At 37.9% G+C, this 19,998-nt stretch overlaps 1 protein-coding gene across 1 annotated transcript in view; it reads left to right on the top strand.

Annotated features, from left to right (window-relative positions):
* The window catches only part of LOC139941326 (semaphorin-1A-like), a 66,894-nt gene that overhangs the window by 10,589 nt on the left and 36,307 nt on the right, over nt 1-19,998 (top strand). The window contains exons 2-7 of the mRNA XM_071937760.1: nt 52-372; nt 9,643-9,947; nt 15,131-15,218; nt 15,518-15,634; nt 16,809-16,897; nt 17,824-17,965. Coding sequence (XP_071793861.1) covers nt 231-372; nt 9,643-9,947; nt 15,131-15,218; nt 15,518-15,634; nt 16,809-16,897; nt 17,824-17,965 — 883 coding nt within the window. The 5' untranslated portion in view covers nt 52-230. The remainder of the gene's footprint in view (nt 1-51; nt 373-9,642; nt 9,948-15,130; nt 15,219-15,517; nt 15,635-16,808; nt 16,898-17,823; nt 17,966-19,998) is intronic.

Below are 19,998 nucleotides of genomic sequence, written 5' to 3'. Positions count from 1 at the left end.
TGTCAGAGATTCGTACTAATCGTACTTCCATACTTTTGTTTTCCTCAACAGAAAACATCAGACGTAAAAAGTAAAGACAGTTTCTTGTGAACTCCATCATCCAAGAAAAGTATAACCGTCGTCATCGTTTGATTCTGCATAACTCGCTGACTCAAGAACATCACAAGCTGTGATTCCATCCCGAAGAGGGATTCTTTCTATCCTAAACCACCACAAACTTGCCAGAAACAATGGAGAGATTATTAACTGAAACGAGGCTTGTCAACAGAATAGCATTGGCGCTATTACTGACGTTTATTTCAAGCTGCACGGGATCGTCAATTTTCCTAGACCAGGAGCCAAAGTTAGTGACGAACGAGGATTATCACACAAGTAAGTCATCTGTTTTATGTTTTTGTTGGAAAGTTTGTTTTTTCTTTTCAAGTGGTTAAGTCACATGAATGTAAGAATTGTTAGTCACTCGGGTTTTTAATACAAGGTTTAAAACATTTTTAAACAGAAAGTAGAATTGCTAAGCAGGAGTTTGCTACCAGCAACGCCGGTCAACCTGGTACCGGTAAATGCTTATCAGAAAGAAGTTGATTACATCCAACATGTTGGAACTTCTCCAAGGTGTTATTGATAAAACAGAACACCTTGGGTTGCATTTTGTACTTTCATGTTTTGATATCAAGAAGAAAAAAAGTACAACCCAGGATCTCAGGAGTGCAACAAACTTCACAGCAAGATAATCCTTACAGTTAATCTTTACAACACTTCCTCCAAAACTCCAAATCAATAACAAGAGTCCCCAAGGCTTTAGTTTCTCTGTTCCTGTCTCATTGATAAACTGGCTGTCCGGAGAGACAATAGCTTGAAAACAATGAGAACAAATGCAACGGAAGGGGGCCTCTTTTCTAGTCAAGGTAGTGTAAATAATAGCGGAGTCATTGTCCAGAATAAAAGCCCTCTGTCTGTAGCGAGCATCTCCGCTATCTGATGATCTTTTCACTCGAATGAAATGAGAGACGGAAGGGAAGTCAAAATATCTATTCTCTCTCTTCTTTTTTTTCTCCCTCAGGATCAGGTATTTCTGTTTTAGTGAAGTTTGGAGGGACATTTTGTTGTTTATTGATGGAAATATTTGTAAATGTTGATGAAGAGTTATGTCACGATCCTGACCCAATTTCTTAGAGCTGCTTAAGCAGAAAATATAGCTTAACATTTTGCTGCTAAGGGAAAATGTGCGGAACACTAGTTACAAAATGTGACATGATAATTTGACTGGTAATCTTAATCTAGTAAGCATAATTGTGTTGTGCTTACTATGAAACTGGGCCTTGCTACATAAAGCAGATTCTCTACAATATAAGAATGGAAATGATGAAGCTCTAATTTTACTAATTTTTTAAATTGCCAAAATTATACAGGTTTCCATTTTAGCCTATTTCCCAGAAGTTCTTGAAAATATGATTTACTCTATCAAGAAATATTAGGCATTTCATTGAGGCAATGAATTCAATTTAACCAAAAAATTCAGCGTGGACTGAGTGAGTGAGGGTTAAACAATGCAAATCCTACTCACAGTCACATGAAAGTGTTGATGACAATTATGTTAATTTAAAATCTGTAATACTTTGAAATGTCCTTGGTGACATCGCTGTCATGTGACACAGCTTGTGTTCCTAAGGTCAACATTATAGTACACCCACAACAAGTTAAACATGGAACCAGTCAGTTAATATTTGCTTTTGGTTCTTCACTTCTTCTCCACATGTGTACCAACCACACTGACTTTGGTGTTGTAAAACCTTTGTTGGCTGAAAGGCTCACCACAAATTTAATCCTGTTTTTGAATATTTGGTTATGGTCTGCCGATGGTCTTTTTGAGATGTCATGGTTTTTTTTTTCTTTTTCTTTCTTTCTTCTTTTTTTTTTTAAACTGTGTGTAGGCCCTACTCTGTTGCACTGTATTGTACAAGATTTGTGATTCATTCCATCAAAAAAAAGTTTGTTTTAAACTGTTCCATCATCCAGTGCTTTCCTTTTCACTGAAAGAAAAGTTTAGTTCACTTTCTTCTTGAGAAAAAAAATGAGAAACTTTATCCAGTCATCTCTAATTACAAGCTGACACATTTCCTTCCAAAACTTGGACAAAAGATTCCTTTAGAATTGCTCAGCCATTGAACGCAAGAAATAGTGTGACCAACTTGGAGTTTTAGGTAACTTGGCCTTTTTGATTTATAAATAGGTTTTATTTGTAGGTTTTTCACACTTCAGTGGGACAACTAAACAAATGGGAATATCCACACTTTTCAGCCACACACCTGACACCATTTTGTTTAATACAGGCCAGTGAATTCTGGCGAGTACACCTGATCTGTAAAACTAAATAAAAGCAAGATTGTTTGTAGCACCCCATGGCATCCATGGTGGGGATAATGGTTGTTTCAGTTCAAATTTGGTCAGACCAAAGAATGTCTTCATCCAATCAGGGGTTGCCTTCCAATCAGTGGTTGACAATTTAAAACCGGTGCAAATTTGAGGATATTTATGGTGACAAAGTGTTACAAAGTAGTGGAAACGGTTATTTTGTGTTTCTAAACTTCTTAAGGATTAAGATTAACTAATCAATTTGAGGCTCTGAGGGACTTAGTTCCATTTTGACAAACTAAAATGAGAAATTATCCTAATTTCAGTGAATGAACAGTTAATGTGTTTCAAAAAATCTCTTTGTGTTTTCAGGGAAAATTAATTGACAGTTGAATGACACTATGAAAACCCAATCTATGAACCAACCTCCTCTCGCTCAAATAATGAAGCCACAAAGTACACATTTTTTTCCTTTTTTTTCTTTGTTTCTTTATAAATATAAAGTACAAACCATCACAGTTTATTCAGATATGATTCACTGCCAATTCAAACAGCACAACACTACCAGGTAAAGTGTCAACGCTAATGTGTATATTGTGTTGCTGAAAGAAGAAGCAAGCGGTCACAGAGCAAACATTTGTCTCACCTTGGTTCAAGAACAGACTATATATTGGTTGAAGGCTCAAAGTAAAGAACAAATATTTATTGTAATAAATGTGCCACGTACATCCGGTTCAGCAAGATAAAGAAACCAAACTCTATACCCTCTTTTAATTCTACCCAAGAGCAAAGTAAAGGAACAATTTGTAAGCAAACAAAGGTTCTATTTTTTCCTCTGGCTATTTAATAACCAAAATATTATAAAATGTGCAGTTCCGCTATCAATCAAACAAGTCAGTAGTTTCGATTCCACGAAGAGAACAAAAGTACAAGAAACAAAGCAGTCTATAAAAAGCATGGCTTAAGAACAGCAGCTGCGCACTTTTGCCTAATAAATGTATATTTGAAAACAGAGATATTGATCATCACATATTTATTCTATAGTCATGTTAACCTTGTCCTGCCAAAAGGCTCACTAATCCGACCTTTTCTATTAAATGACTCATTTCTAATCTGGGTGTTAAAAACAACATGGTTCATGATTAACCAGTGTCAGACTTTGACACATTCCGTGGCTTAAACTTGAAATTCAAGACCATAAAGCATAAAACCATAATTGGTTAGAGTCCCCACCGGCTTCCTTTTTTGGGCTGCCTTTTTTTATATATGTTTTTTTATATTATAATTTCTACAAAAGGATATATTTTAAATGATCTCAGGCAAAAAAAATCTTTAAAATTGTGTCGGCCGCCATTTTTGAAAAAAAAAAAGGGCCCCTCCGCTAAACGAAAGCTTGTTTTAATCTCAAAAATTAAAGTATCTCATTTGTAAAGGTAAGTTTTTACACTTCTGAATACTCACTGATCAATTGATAAAAACACAGAAACTCGCCTGAGAATCAACTCCACTCGGAATGCAGTTTTTGGAAATAATTTTGTACCTCTTATCATTCAATTGATTGTAAATGATACGAACAAAAGCTGTTTTGGATAATTACAAAATGCTTTGTGTTTGTCACTATCAGTTATCAGATTTAGTTAATCATTGAACTAGCCTTCAACCAGATTACAGGGGATTAAAGTACATACACCTTAATAAGAGACACACAAATATTATCTGAAATATGTTTTTTATCATATCGCACTATGGTCACTCTTCATGTTTTTCACTCCTGTACTGATGCATTTCTCACATTCCAAAAAGACGGATTTTATCTTCTTTTTTTTACACAATGGAATAGTTTAAGGAAATGATTGCGACTGAAAATACATGGCAATTCAATACTCTGAAAACAGAACAACAGGCATAAGACCCTGTCAAAACTGCAACTCAAAACTTCAATAATTTCCACAAACCACAAGCTCGAAAAAATCCACTGAAAAAACGAAAAATCAATTTGACAACTTTTTTTTTATTTTTTTGTTTTTTGTTGTTGTTGAAGTTTTACCTGCAAAAGAGGGTGATCAAGTTTAATTTCAGAATTTAAAGTGATAGAACCTCCCCTCCTCCACCCCCAGCATTCAGGAAGTAACAAATCAGGCAAAAATCCTTTCACAATAAATTGATAAATCCTGTTGCATGATACTTATTGTTTTCTTCTATAGGCCTCTTTGTTACAGTGTCAACATAGATAACTATCACTGACCAGAGTTTGTTTTCATAAGATTCTTGTTAGAGGAAAGTACACCCATACTGTTTGCTGATACTGATAGATAGATACTTTCAGTTCTGTCAGAACTAATATTGAAGTTACCATGTATTGAGGCCAATACCAGTTCAGATCGAAAATCTTTTTTTTTGTGGATGAATGTCCATAAATTATCACAAATAAATTTATTAGCAGAAAGGAAATTTACACTCAGTGGGAACGATGATGCTAACATGAACCACCCAGAATGCTTATTACAGAATTCCCTGTTTACAAAATTAAACAATGTAATTGTAAGCAGATCCATTAAATTGGGACGAGAGGTTTCTAAAATACTCTGAAACTTGATCAAATCTTATTTTCCAATTGTACCTGGTACCTATGTGTGCTAATAATTTTGCCATACTTTAATCTTATCTGACTATTGTGGGAGTAGGACATACTCAAGCAGTTATGGTAGTGAAAAGATGGGTTGGTTTCTTTCTGGGTTTGGATGTCCTGGGTTTGGATGTTGTTTTACATCATTACATGGATTAGTAAATGGCTGGAATAACGGCAAGTGGGAGTGGGCATCAAGGGTGTGGAGCATTACCAAGCATTATGTTTGTATGAAATTATATCTTACCTCAAATGTTACAGTGTTGGTTTTGGGAAATTCCATAGAGTGTAAAAAATCTTCTTAACGCCTTAGAGAAATGTCACCTGTAGAAGCGTTGGGGATCTTTAAAAAAAAAATATTGCTTTATTATTTTGTGGTTTTATAGTTTCACAATGCAGAATTGCATGAACAAGCAAACCAGAGAGATGACTTGACAATTCCAGGTAATCTGATTGAAATTGAAAGTACATCATGTGGAAACAAATGACAAAGTGCAAAAAACCTGCCAATCACGAGTCCATGACAATTGTTGTTCAGACCACAAATACACCATACACAGAGTTGTACGAGTACCATTCATAGACCAGTATTACAAAATGTTGTGGTAACTAAAGCATGAATGACCAAACTTCATCGAGCTGGTTTGCAACTTTTTCACTGTAACTCTCTTTCTTCCCTGCCTGATGGGCCCTATTTTATGAAGCAGAAAAAAATCAAAGTAAATTCCGTTGCACAAAATGTGGGGCACCAGTCATTACAATGTAAACTTCATCAATAATTTTTTTGGTTTGTTGCCTGTTTCTGCTAAGCATGATCTGTCTAAGATAAGCTTGGCAAATTTTGGTGCTAACAGCTTTCCCAAACTGGACCATGTTCTCATCAAAGTTGTATTGTTGTCCCCAAGGGTGTTTGTACTTGAAAACGCTCCTTCCACAAATTGCGAGTTTAAGGTTGACCCCCAGTGATTGAAGACGTTGGGGCAAATTGGCATTGATAAATGAGCAGGGCGTCTTGTACTCCTAACTGTATTACATTGATAACACTGGTATGGATATAAATTGCCAAAAAAAGAGTCATCCTTCAACTAACACAGAACATTTGTGGCAAGCTTTGGCGTAGTTAGTAAACCTTTCTTAAAGCACTCCCTCAATCCTCCAAAATTCAAAATTTAAAGCCTGTTTGTTTTTTAGGAACCAACTGAAAGGTTTAGTGGCCTATCCCAAATGCCACATGATTGATAGGATAACTAGTGACAATTACTTTTTACAAATGTAAATGAAGTTTTCTGAAAGTGAAAAACTCTCTGAAAGGCAGTGATTGATGTTGCAAAACTTTGTACGTTTTTTTCCTGTTTGATCGTCAGTAGAGTGGAGAGTACAATGTGAAATTGATCACTTGCCAGTGTGTCAGCCACTTCAAAATACCCAGCTTTCTCAACTGAACACCGACAGCCACAAGCCAAATTACCAAACCTTTTGCAAACGAAGTAAACAGAGTAACAAACAATGTGTCTGTAACCGTCGTCGCAGACATATTGTATCAAGAATATCCCCTCTGGCAGTGTCTACCAAAAGCGATTCTAACATTAATCTCCAAAAAGTTTGGTTCGGTTTGAACTGTTCTTGTATCTGTCAGAATCCATCAGCAAAGTACTATACTAACACTCGTCCTGTGTGGACTTTGGCTGTCATTTGGCTATGTGGTTGTCATCTTCATCATCATGTCGGTTTTAAGGTCGTTGTCTAGTCTGCTTTGGGTTGGCCTGTTCTCCCTATAGCTTTCATCCACTTGGCCCTGTACGTGGTCCTGTCCCTTGCATGGACTCCAAGTAGTTGCATGAAACAGGCAAAACCAAGATGGGATGTAGCCCACAGGATTTGGGATCCTCAGGATGAAATAATCCTCCCTCTTTTCATAACAAGAATTGTTATCCAATGATTTGGAGGAAGTAAGGGTACTTAACTTGTAGGGAACCACTAACAAGAGTCTTTTCCCCATGGGAATTGAAGACTCACTATCTGAAGTAATGATGTTAGACACCTTTTTTACCACTCTGCTTTCTAACAATGATAGTTTGAACCTAACAGTCACATCATAGAAAAAGGACACTGCATGGTTTGCTTATACCCCCCTTAACTTCTACTGCTCGTTAAATACTGCGAGGGGACAATGGTCACAACAAGACGTCTGATCATGCGTGAAACTTCAAACTGGTTCCTCTGAACCGAAGTGGGTAAACATTGCGCTGGGTAATTCGTAGTTTTGCACAATGGCACGAGACTGGCTTGGTTTAGGTAAACATGGTTATATTCAAATCAGCAGCGTTGACCCTTTGTGCAGATCTGTTTTTGAGTAAAGCTACTACTGTACCTTTACTTGACTTCTGTATGTGACGTTCGTAAAGTCTAAAAAAGATACTTTCATGTCCTCTTGGTTGTACAACCCTTAAGAAGTAGGCAATTCTTCTCAATATTACTGTAGCCCACCTGGTTTGGCTGTAGTGTAAATGGCCCTCTGTTTAGTGTTAGCATCGCTCTCGTCAATGACAAGACCGATGTTAAAAGAGAGCCATAATACCCCAGGGTTGGCTAGTATTATTGGTGAACCACGGAGAAACCTGTCATTCACACATATTTCGTTATTAAGACGGATTGTACATTTTCTAAATGAACCTCCAGATGTAGGTAGGCGTAGTGTTATAATAAACATAAGACTGTACACGCACATAAAAGGGAAAATGCACAGTACAGTGTCAACGGTTTGGGGTAGGTGCACAAACATGCATGCTCATTTAAATTCCTGTGGTTTTTCAAGACATTGCAAAAGAGATGATTATTAGTAGATTATTATTAGCAATCAATGTCAGGAAGGCAATGGCTGCTGTATATTGCCCTTGGGCCATTTTCATGGAGCCACTTAAAGCAGACAGTTACGCTTAACACATTTCTGCTTTAGCAAGTTTCAGTTCTGTGTTTTTCATATACGTACAGTATGCAGTACACAATTACTTATGCTGTATGTATATGTTTGGAGTAATCCCCATAGTGTTTTAAGACAAATCACCATGTTATTTAGTAAGCCCAAACTCATGTGAAATACTCACGAACATAATCATCTTGTAACACATTTGAAGGATAAATCCCAAGCCACCTTATATTCCCCTAGCAATCATCTCTTAGTAAGATTTACTCTGTCTAAAAGGGTGAACCTTATTCCAAGGCTTGCATGAAAGCCGCTTCTTAATTTGAATTCAGACACAAAAAACCTCATTTGTTTCGTCACAATGTGCTCTAAGTCTGCTTTACAGAACCGCACAAATAAGCAGATCAAGAACTAAAGCCCCAACGAAGGCCTATTTTATAAATTCTCATCCACTTTCCTTTCGCTATAATTTCGTTTCTTCTGTTAAAAAACCACCAATCCCATGGTTAACCTCAAGCATGGCTAAACCTGCGTGTTGGGATCCGGCCTCTGTTTGTACACACCCCATGAGGTTCTTTCCAACTAAAACATCAGGCCAGGACCAACGGGGCATGATTGAACCCATATTGTTCCCGCTTCAGTCATCCATATACTGCACCAATAGAGTGAAAAGTTTAAAAAGAAGTAGATGTACCATGAAGGACATGGTAAAGAGTTTTTTTTCCTTTTTCGGTACACAATATTTCCTGCTGCGTCACAGCTTTTGGTTCTGTACAGTTTATACAAGGTGATTGTAATTTTCCGTGAAGGACTACCATATACGGCCACCAGCAGGGGCTTATGTGGGCCCAATTAAAGATACTTTTTCTGAGCCAACAATAGATGATTTATGGTGCGGAGGTGTTTTATCCCACACTAAACCACCTTCATGGCCTTCTGTGGGCTGCTTTGTTATTCCACATATTAGTTAGTGAAGGAATAGACACCAATTGCTTTTTAATTTGCGAGTTCATCACCGTCTTTTTTTTGTACCGCTGAAAAAACCTGTTGTATTCCCGTTAAACAATCGTAGCACTTATTGTCATGATTGGATTTTTGGCGATGCTCCTCCCTGCACAACTAATTGACAAAAATCTCACCCTGTAAATGAAGATGTGTCACCCTCTAGTGGTGAAGGTGTGAATTTCAAGGATTGACATAGATACGGGCCAACAATGAGGTTTTGGGGAAGCATAGAGGTGTCAAAAGTGTGGTTATTTTTACCTTGTCAATAATGTCCGTTTTTGATATTAGTTAGATGAATACTGCATCCTAGTTGAAGAGATTTCTTTTAAAAATGTTTGTTTTAGGGGTCTCAATAACATAGATTCACTATGATTGTCTTGAAAATAAATCTGGCCAGACCTACTGTAGATGTTTATTGACCTATAAATATGTATGTAATAACTCTGAATTTTTCGATACTCTTTTTAGGGACTGGATGAGAGACCAGTTAACTTGTCATTTCACTTGTTCAATTAGCATTTTCACTAGTATCTTTTCTCCCTCATCTAAAACTGAATTATATCCTGTAATTGTATTTTTTTGCGCTGTTGGGTGTGTAATGAAATACATTTTTCAAAATTACTATATACTCAGTCCAGTCGAAGGTTGTGTTTTGGAAGGGTTTCAGCACTGGCGTGTGTGATTCACAAAAAATTCATGTGTTTCTTTTTCCTCTGTTTTTGTTTCTTTTCATTAGAATTAAATACGTTCAGAGGAGAAAGTCTAACAGCAATGTCGTTATCGGCGGACAGAAGAAAACTCAACTTGGGGGCAAAGAACAAGTTCTACATCGTGGATCTTTCACAGCCCTTTGGAGACCTTACAGCCGTAACAGTAAGGACTTGGAACTCGTCCCGATCTGATACCAACAGTTGCCTGATGAAAGGCAAGCAGAATTGGCAATGCCAGAACTTTATCCAAGTTGTCCTCAAGAATGATGTCGAGAACCGGTTGATGGTGTGTGGAACCAATGCGTGGGCACCCCAGTGTCGGTACTATCAGGTAAATATATCAGGATGTTTAGACTGAAATGTTCACCAATGCAGGTGTGGTTCATAATAATGGGAGACTTTTGTGGACACTAGGTGGCAGCAGACTTATAAGCTAAGTCCATTGTTCTCACTGAACATAGGCCCTTTTCGAAAGCACAGCTTCGGCTTTGGATTCGGCTCAGGCTAGCTTGATGGAGCCTGAAGCCGAATCCAAAGTGGATTCGAAAAGGGCCTTTGTAATCGGTGGATTTTAACCTGGTTAGTCTGCTGCCACCTTGCGTTCCAAAGTCTCCTAAAATACTGATCCCTTAACTTTTTCAGTGACTGGCCAGCAGGACCAGTCAGCTTGCCGTTTCACTAGTCCATCAGCTTGTCTCACAAGTCCATTTTATTCAAATGACAAGGGGAGTGCTTTATGAGTGAATTTGGACTGGTCATCGTGTCTTTTACAAATTAGTAACTTGTAATGGGCCAGGGGACCACTGATAGTGATAGAGGGAGAATGCTAATGTGTATAATGCAAAATCTGGCGATACTGCTGTGGCTATGTCTGTCCTACTGTTAACTACAGCCACAGTGCTGAATTATAAGCAGATGATCCAGCCATAGCCGGAGCCATTGATTCTTATACCATAAATTGTTCCCAACAGCAAATGTTTACTGAAGGCTGACGTACTAATGTGTTTGTATGGTTGGGTTTGTTCAGTACTATAATCCCTGTCTGCTAATTTCACAATACCAAACTTGTTTGGGCACAAGCTTATAGTAATCCTGTTTAGGTAATAATATTTAGCTGGTTCCCTTGCTACATTGGTGTCCTTGCACATTGCAGGCATGATATTCTTCCTACGTACTTAAGTCTGCTTTCTGATTTTGTTTTGCCCTCAGAAATATCAGCAAAGTTGGTATTGAATAGCCTAAACCATACATGTGTATGTGTACAGATCAGCCCTTGTACTCGATCAAATGTGCCTACTTCTTTAGAAGGGCTAACAATTCAATTCAATGCACAAATTGTATACATACAGTTGAAACAAATAAACAATGAGTTTAATTTATGAAGAGATGGATGCGATGCCACACAATTCATTAAATGTATAGAGACAAGGTTTCCAATGCTGAAACAAAGCCACAGGAAACAATAAGAGTACAGTCGGATGCTTAGAACAGTTGTGGGGAACCACCAAATGTTACTCAGAATATCTTTTAAATTTAGTTTGGGTTGAACAAAGACAAAATTGATTAGAGCGGGACTTGAACAGGCTGCAACCTCCAGATTAATGTGCCAATGCTCTATCAACCGAATGAGGCTAGATAGCTCAGCTGGTAGAGCGCCGGCACGGTAATTTGGAGGATGCAGGTTCAAGTCCTACACTCTTATTAATTTTCTTTGTGTGTAAAAAACAAACCAGAAATCATTTAAAATAGTCAGTTGTTCATGTGGTTTATTACTTGATACCTACTAATTTGAGAGAAGTCAAAATGGCTGCCATTATTTCAAATGAGTTGCTGTGTTAAAATGAGGCATATTGATGTTGAAGGTGGTACCACAATTATGTCATTTAATACATAATATACCTGTAGTAGCAGACACCTTGATTTACACTTTGTATTGTTTTTTTCTGATTTACACTTGGCCCATTTGCACTTAATATGCCAGGGAACACTGTAGGATCTTTAGTGTCAAGTTATAGAGTACAGACAACCCTTGACAGCTGCTGACTGGGTCAAGGGTCAGTCGTCCCAAAGGAGATCAAAACCAGTGGAGTTTGGGTTTTTTGTATACATACACAGACCCTTCTCATTGTTGGCAAACTTAAACCAATTAGCCTTTTTGAGGTATGGTGGCTGATATTTAGGAGTGCACTGTTTGGTTTGGGTGTATACAGACAAATTTACCCAAACCAAATAGTGTTCTAGATTAGGAATGTGTCTACCATAACTCAAAATGGCTTATGCTAAAGACAGTGCTAATATAAATACTTGAGATGAAAATCAAATTATCTCACTTCTTGTCACCATTTCAAAGTTAATTAAAATAGTAGACCCAGTGACTGGGGCGCTAGATTCCTGTTTTCGGAATTTTGACATTATCGGTCATATTGAAATAGGTACTTAAGAGAAAGAATAGTTTTCACAATTTTATTTACTATTTATTGCGATAGTGCAGCAGTTTGTGATGGTGGAAATTTATCAGATATTATTTTGTGTTTCTCAGAGATAGACCACAAATTATATGAACCTTCCCTGTATTAAAAGCAAGCATGCAACTTATCAGCTGATCTGGCCGTTTAAGGCTTCTCAGCTGCGCCATGCATTAAAAAATGAAAACGCTGGACAAAGTCTAGTTGCAAGTGCCAGTCTCGCTCTTGTTTTTGTGTATATAGGCCAATGTGATAAACCATAACCTGCTGTTGCATGTGTCTGTAAAAAGCCAGCAGTCTGTTTTTTTAATAGCTGACTAGTGTGTCAATGGTGATGTGTGAACACCATGCACACACTCTCTATATGTTTGAGGGTCACTTCATCATGTCAACCCCAACAAACCCTCTCCTTGTCTCATCTTCATTTGACAACCAGAACAGACACACATCAAGGCCAATCACATTTCACTGACACTTCAACATTTCTTAAAGGCACACTGTTTCAATGTTGGAGATGGACATTATGGCACACACCATTTCTTGCTGGGAAAAGTTTCACGAGCCATTAGAAATTTGAATCATTTCCATGTATTGTGAATCTCACTTTGTTGAGAGTTTATTTGAAATTGATTTGATAATATTATTTGATTCAGCTAACAATACCAGCCACAGTTTTCGAATCAGTACATGTACTGAAGCACTTTGCTCAGTCAGGAAGTAGCAAGATGTTATGATTTGATTTTTAAATGGTTTTTGTGTCTTTAAAAGATATGACACCCCCATCCCTAAAAAATAAAAGAATAAAAAAGTGAAAACAGTAGGGCCTATCCTTCCCTTAATACCACCCTGGAAGTTCAAGGGTTCCTGATTACCCAATGTTAAGACCCAACAAATGAATAAGAACATATTGGTTGACTCACAGCCCTACAGGATTGACAATTGACCCATTTCACCTGACGACGACATCAGAAAAATCTTGAATGCGCCATACTGGTGGGCAATTTCACTGTGCGTTTTCATAAAATAACTCTATGCATAGAGTATGCTGTGCGTTATGCAGTGAAGTGCGTATTTTAGGCGACGCGGCATTAATACACGTAAACCTAACTGCCCACCAACATGGTGAGCGTGGCATCAGTCGCCGCGTGTGACACGCGTGCAAGGGGTCAATAGGCAGCTTTTATAGATCATAAAATGTACACATATTTCCCTATCATTTTTGTAACCATAGATTTGCTCTATTGTGTAGCTGTACATGTACTATTGGTCCTACATGTACCTTTGCATATACATGTAGGCCCTACCCACCTCAGACCTGTACCAAGTACAATGCCCCCATTGATAAGTGACAATGCCATAACCAGTGACTAGACAAACCATACATGTCTCTATTGATCTGTTATAGAATTGAGATGAAAAGATAGTTTTGTGGATGAGCAGAGGAAGTGGGGGTCAAGCTTCATACACTGATAAAACCCAGTCAGGCGGAAAGGGTTGCAATTCCTTGAAAGGTTACAGGCATAAAGGAACCCATTAGGGTTCTCTTGGTTCTAGAGTGGTCAATGGTTTGGTTTTCTCACTGGCTGGTTCCATGGTTGCTTGTCTATGTACGGTAGTACTTTTTATGGTTTATGCAGCCATTTCAATTTTAGCCCATTCAAGTCAATGTAACCAAACCGAGGAGATATGGGCCCAATTTCATAGAGCTGCTAGGCACCAAAAATTTGCTAAGCATGAAATTTCTTCCTGAGTAAAAACAGGATTACCAACCAAATTTCAACTTGTTGCATATTCCTTGTGACTGGTATTCAGCTGTTGTTTGCTCATCCAGAAAATCACGTTGAAATTTGGTTGGTAATCCTGTTTTTATCAAGAAAGAAATTTCCTGCTAAGCAAATTTTTGTGCTTAGCAGTACTATGAAATTGGGCCATGGTCTCAAAATCCATTACAATAGTTTCAATAGGAATATTTTCTATAAGTCAAGAGTATTTAAATTTGCATTCAAAACCTTGCTAAGCCTATTTCAAAATACAAATTTTCATGTCAAAGTCAGTCAGGAAAAAAAAAGAGTCCTGTTACATAGGAAATGTTTCAATAGGATCTAAGACTTCTACAGATTAAAGCTGTTGATACATTGCTGTCATTTTGGATTAGTGGCCCTCTTTATCAGACAGACTGAGCTCTTGCTTAGGGGGAGAGTGGGAGACAAGAAACTGTGGAACTGAAGTGAGGGTTATTTGTTGTGACAGTCTTGTCTGCTAATTGTCTTGGTTGAATCATGTCTTGTTCTACTGGTGTAGATGCAGTATAGTCACTCCGGAAAGACATCTTTGATTTGATTTGATTTTGATTTTGATTTTGATTTTGATTTAATTGGCAAACTACTTGGAGATTACACTGTACATGTCTGTGGAAATAGACCGAAAACAGCAGACAATGTTGTACTGTTCGTTACTTAATAGTAAAACAAACAACAACAGTTTTACCAAAAATACTTTGAATGTTGTTATGGATGATGGGAAGGACTTCACTGTCGGGACAACTTGGTCTCTGTCAATAAAAACAAATTATGAAGGTTGGCTTGGTTAGGGACTCAAAAACCATTCTGTAGCAAATGACTCCTTAGATACATGTAGGTCCCTCTCAACATCTTATATTTCAACATTATAAAGTCTAGGGGATCTATCTGTAGGCAAATTTTGTTTATCAGCTACGGAATGCGGAGTGGCCAGTTGACTTCACTGTCGGGACAACTTGGTCTCTGTCAATAAAAACAAATTGTGAAGGTTGGCTTGGTTAGGGACTCATAACCATTCTGTAGCAAATGACTCCTTAGATCCAACATCTTACATTACAAAGTCTAGGGGATCTATCTTTAGGCAAATTTTGTTTGTCAGCTACGGAATTCGGAGTGACCAGTTGATGGACCAATACATTTAATAAAAAGTTGCCATTTATTATATATCCCAATGCTGGAATACTGTCATTCAAAGAAACGTTTATAAATATTATTAATTGTTGTTGTATTTATTTTTTGTGTCTTTCCAGCCGGACTCTCTGGATGTTTTTCAACCTATTTCTGGCAGTTACAGATGCCCGTTCAGCCCGACGCAAAGAAGTACTGCATTGTTTGCAGGTAAAATAAAAATGTCTGTAGTTTTAATACAATTGTCGGTAAAGAACAGACCATGAATGATTAATTTTGTCTTTGTTCGTACATTTATAGAAAATTCTTTCTGAAAGAAAAATCGCATTAGTAATTTATAGTTATAAAAATAAGTTAGCACTTGTTCTTATCACTTTTCCAACCAAGTTGTTTAAGTTATTGAACCTTCTTCTTGTCCAGAACACAAATAATGTTATAATAGTAGGATTTTAACAATATAAGATTTCCTTAAATTGTTGAAAAATAATTGTTACAATTTTTGTTTACAGAGAGTTCTTTATATACTGCCACCGTGACAAGTTTTACGGCGGTTGATTCTGCAATTATGCGCAGCGTGCCGGGACCAGAGATTCGGACCAAAGTAGTTGATACAAAATGGCTGAAAGGTACGTACTTAATGTCCCGCATTGAGCGTAGCATTACAGTCACAGTTTTGAATTGTTCAGCTTATTTAAAATGAAGTGAAGAATATGTAGAAATGTTATGCTAATGAGCCAGACACCAGTCACAGATGGTACACATGACGTTGTATTTTATCTGGTAACCTTATTCTGCTAAGCAAAATTAATTTTGTAAGTGGTAGCTATTTCTTGTGCTCAACCAATTTTATGAAGTAAGGCTATTTGCTCCCAGTTCCTAAAGTTGCTTAAAAAGCACAGATCTTAGCAAAGCACAACAAATTTTGCTTAGGTCTTTGGGTAAAAAAGCAAAAATTAATATTCTTTATCCCCGATGCAAATTTTCACATCTATTATATAGCAGAATATAGAACACCAGCCAAAATACCATGCTATATGTATTGTTTGCAACTGGTTTCATGTTTAATTTTTGCTCAGTAGAACCTGTTTCAGCGCTGCTGTCTGCTCAAGTACATGTAGCTCTCAGAAACATTAGCCCTGTACAAACCTTACAAAAGTAGTAAGCAATGTGCGTTGACTTTTCTCAATTCAAATAGTAGTGTAATTATTCAAATGCCACTGTTGTTTGTATGTGCACCCACCAGGCTCACTTCTCCATGTGACTGACGGAGATACCAAATTGAAAATCAACATGAGCGGATACTTAGAACAAGTTTCTATGATATAATCCTAAATGTCACTACTGTATTATAATCCAGAGATCGATTCAATTGCCAGATGTTGCCAACTCTATGATATGAGCTACTCACCGAGTAATGATGACAGTGCAGTTGGTGGCTGCAGACAACTCTGATTCAATCCTTAAAAACTTTGGAAAACATAGCTGACATTTAAAGTAAAATAAGACTATTCATTTTGGTTTTTACTCATATAATAGTGCTGTATACTCTGTACTTGCCAGAGTTCTGTCCAAAAAAACACAGGCATATTACTCGGGTAGCTGTTCTAGAGCAATTCTAGAGCAGTGTCCTACCAACTAGACCACCGAAATTGCCCGGTAGCTAGTGGCAGTTTGAATCCTATGTTTTAGCAGCGGGTACTGCAACAATTTAACATATATTAAAACAGGACTGTCGAAATTCAGATTCCCGCTTATGTGACATATCATAAGATTTTTCCCTGTGTTTTTATTTTGCCGTAGTTCCTGAGTTTATCAATTCCTTTGAGGTCGGTGACTGGGTCATGTTCTTCTTCCGTGAGATTGCTGTGGAGCATGTCAACTCCGGCGAGGTAGGTCGATCAGTTTTCCCCAAACACAACCCTTGAGAAGATGAAGGGGCTCAACATGAATCACTAGGTTCCTTCATATCTCTCTGAAGTTAGTGGTGTTTGAAGTTTTGCATGGTGTTGCAGGCCTGACACGGGAGCAACAAAGGCGATTGCCTCCATGCCCCCCCCCCCCAAGGCATTGCCTTGGTGCCCTTAAAATGCTCCATTAGAAATTTACTAACTCCTTATAGAGTGCCCTTTATCAAGGAGAAAATGCCCTGGTGCCCTTGCCCTTTCAAAAGCGAAGCGAATAGGCCTGTGTGACCAAACCCGCGGATATCTACTCATTAAAATGATGCAGAGAGTCTGTTGACAAAATAAGAAGCAACTATTAAATAGTAGACTTGCAGGTACAACCATGGGTTGATTCTTCTCTGGAAGAGTGTTGGCTCTGAAAAGTGCCAGTAAATCTGAAGTTGTTTACAATTCTTTTAACAAATCATGTCAATCGGTATTTTGATGATCGAGTCTGTGTGTATTGTGCAGGTATGTGATTTATCAGGGTATTTACTGATTTCAGGTTTTCTTAAAAGAGGCAAAATTACCATCAAAGAGATGAAAGACTTTGCCTGTGTGACCAAACCCTCGGATATCTACTCATTAAAATGATGCAGAGAGTCTGTAAACCTCTAAAGTTCGGACTTGTTTATTATTTATTTCCTCGCAAAGAGGGAAATTTCACTGTTTTACACATTCGTACAAGCTTATCCTTGGTTCTGTCAATAAAATTGTAATATAATTATTGATCATACGGCAGGTGGAGTTTGTCAGCTTATAACTTTTGTATCTAGACGAAATAAAGAAAAAAGAAAGAAAAAAAAAACACTGAAAGAAAATGTGACAACTTTATGACAAGCTTTTATGGATTTTGTTTCTCTCTATGGCAGGCCATCTATTCCCGTGTAGCCAAGGTGTGCAAGAGCGACCGAGGTGGAGACTGGGTTGCGGAGGACACCTTTACAACCTACCAGAAGGCTCGGCTGAACTGCTCCTTTCCAGGAGCGTTCCCATTCTACTTTAACTACCTACGTAAGTAGATATCCCCCATCCCCTAAGCTTGGTCTCGACTGAATGGTTTTTGGGTCTTGTCGGCTGACGTTTAATACTGCAACTCAAGGAGAGGCTCGGATGTAACCCAACACGCATCTGCAGCTGTCAATGCTGGCATGGAACTAAAAGAACAACAATTCTCTTCTGTACTGAGATCTGCAACATCCTTGTTTAATGTAACCCACGGCACCCACCATAATTGGTGTGGTGCTCTTTGCTATTGCTGTGGTGTCCTTCGCAAGGTTCCAGAACAAATTTACATTTCTCTCAGATAAGTGCCCGTTTAAAAAAAAACAGAGGAAAATTGCTGTGCCCCTTCAAGAACGAATTCAAGGCCTGCATGGGATAAAAAAAGAAAATAAATCTGTATTGAGATCTGCAACATACCTGTTTACAATCTCATAGTAGCTGAAGCACACATAAAATTACTCTTGATTTAGGTCAGTTTAAAAAAAACACATACTGTTAACATGGACGGGGCTCAATGGACTTTTGCAATCTTATCCCCTGTCATTCCACTCACTGTAACCAAACGAAGGGAGACAAAATAGACTGGTCCCTTTGTCACACTGCAAGCTTTGGTGCACTTTAATGTTGATGTTGACAAGGATTATTTTAAAGATGACAGGGCCCAATTTCATAAAGTCTGTAAGCACAAAAAAATTGCTTAACATAAAAAATCTTTGCTTAGCAAAAACTGTTAACCAGCCAGAATGCCATACAGTTACCATCGCTGTTGCTGGTACCCCGGTCATTTCTTGCTTAGCCAAGATTGGGCCCACTTCTGCAATGTCATGAAGTTCTTGTTAAGTCGAAGTTCATCCTCGCGTATAAATTCACAAGCTCCCATCAGCGCCCTCCAGGGGTCAAACAGGCTAATGTTTGCGCTTACTACGTACATACTTGCGCATATTTTGCAGCAAGGGGTTCCACGGCTGCATGAAATTCGTTTCCAGTAAACAAAGTCTTACAGCTGAACTTCTGACGTCAATAATATTTGTGGAGTTTATAATTGCATGCGGGAAAGCTTTTAAAATAGCTCGGATGTTAAAGCGTTCTGGGCAAATCATTGGAAGTAGAAGTTGATGTGGTAAAGCTATTTGTTGATAGTTATCATTGGGAGAGATGAAATTATGGTATTTCCAATAAATTTTGTTCAAGAAAACAACATTCCTTGACCTGAAAATGACCTCAGAAACTGGCGTTGTTCGAGGCCACTTTGGGGTTACAACTTCCACCCTGTTCAAAGCACATCCCTTAAAAATGGCTGAAAAAAGCCACAAGTATGTAAAACAGTAGCCATAGAATGTGTTTTGCATTAAGAGAGGCCCACCGTCCAAATGTCAGCAAAAACACATTTCACTCAAAATTAAGTCCAACTAGTTATGTCGGTCGGCTAAGTTAATGCTTCCTATTGCTGCACCTTAACCACTACAGTCAATCTTCAAATTACAAATCCCTGTCCAAGTAAATAGAGAATGAAGTTGGTGGGCTCGTGAAACAAGGCAACTGGGTCTGCAGGCTCGTCACATAAATTCAGGCGGAACCTTGCCTTAGTGACTCATCCATCATGTATTTAATGTGTGACTCCCCGAGTAAGATTTAAAAATCCTAAAAGCCCTAGATCTTCAGTCTCATTTTACTATTCTGAGATTTCTCATCTCGGTTGAATGAGTCAACAGTATTTTTTCAATAGTTAGTTCCCACTTGAAGTAACACAGTGTAAAGTTGGCTGTGTTTTTGTGCAATAACATATTATTTTAATAGATGGAAATTTATTATTTTGTAAAGCACAACTGCACGTTTTGCTTTAAATTGCTTGCATGATTGGTTGGTGGCAAAGCCATAACTCAACTTGCTTCAAAATATGTTATATATTGGGTACGATCTAATTTGGCAGAGGACCATTTGGTTTGGGGTTTCATCTACAGAATATGTGGCAGCTGCTTATGCAGTTTGCATAAGTTGCCTGTAAAGATGGTGTTTATATATATATTAGGCATTATTTTGTT

This window comes from Asterias amurensis, chromosome 9 (genome assembly GCF_032118995.1).
Source record: "Asterias amurensis chromosome 9, ASM3211899v1".
NCBI classification, from domain to species: Eukaryota; Metazoa; Echinodermata; class Asteroidea; order Forcipulatida; family Asteriidae; genus Asterias; species Asterias amurensis.
This window is presented reverse-complemented; position numbering and strand designations above follow the sequence as displayed.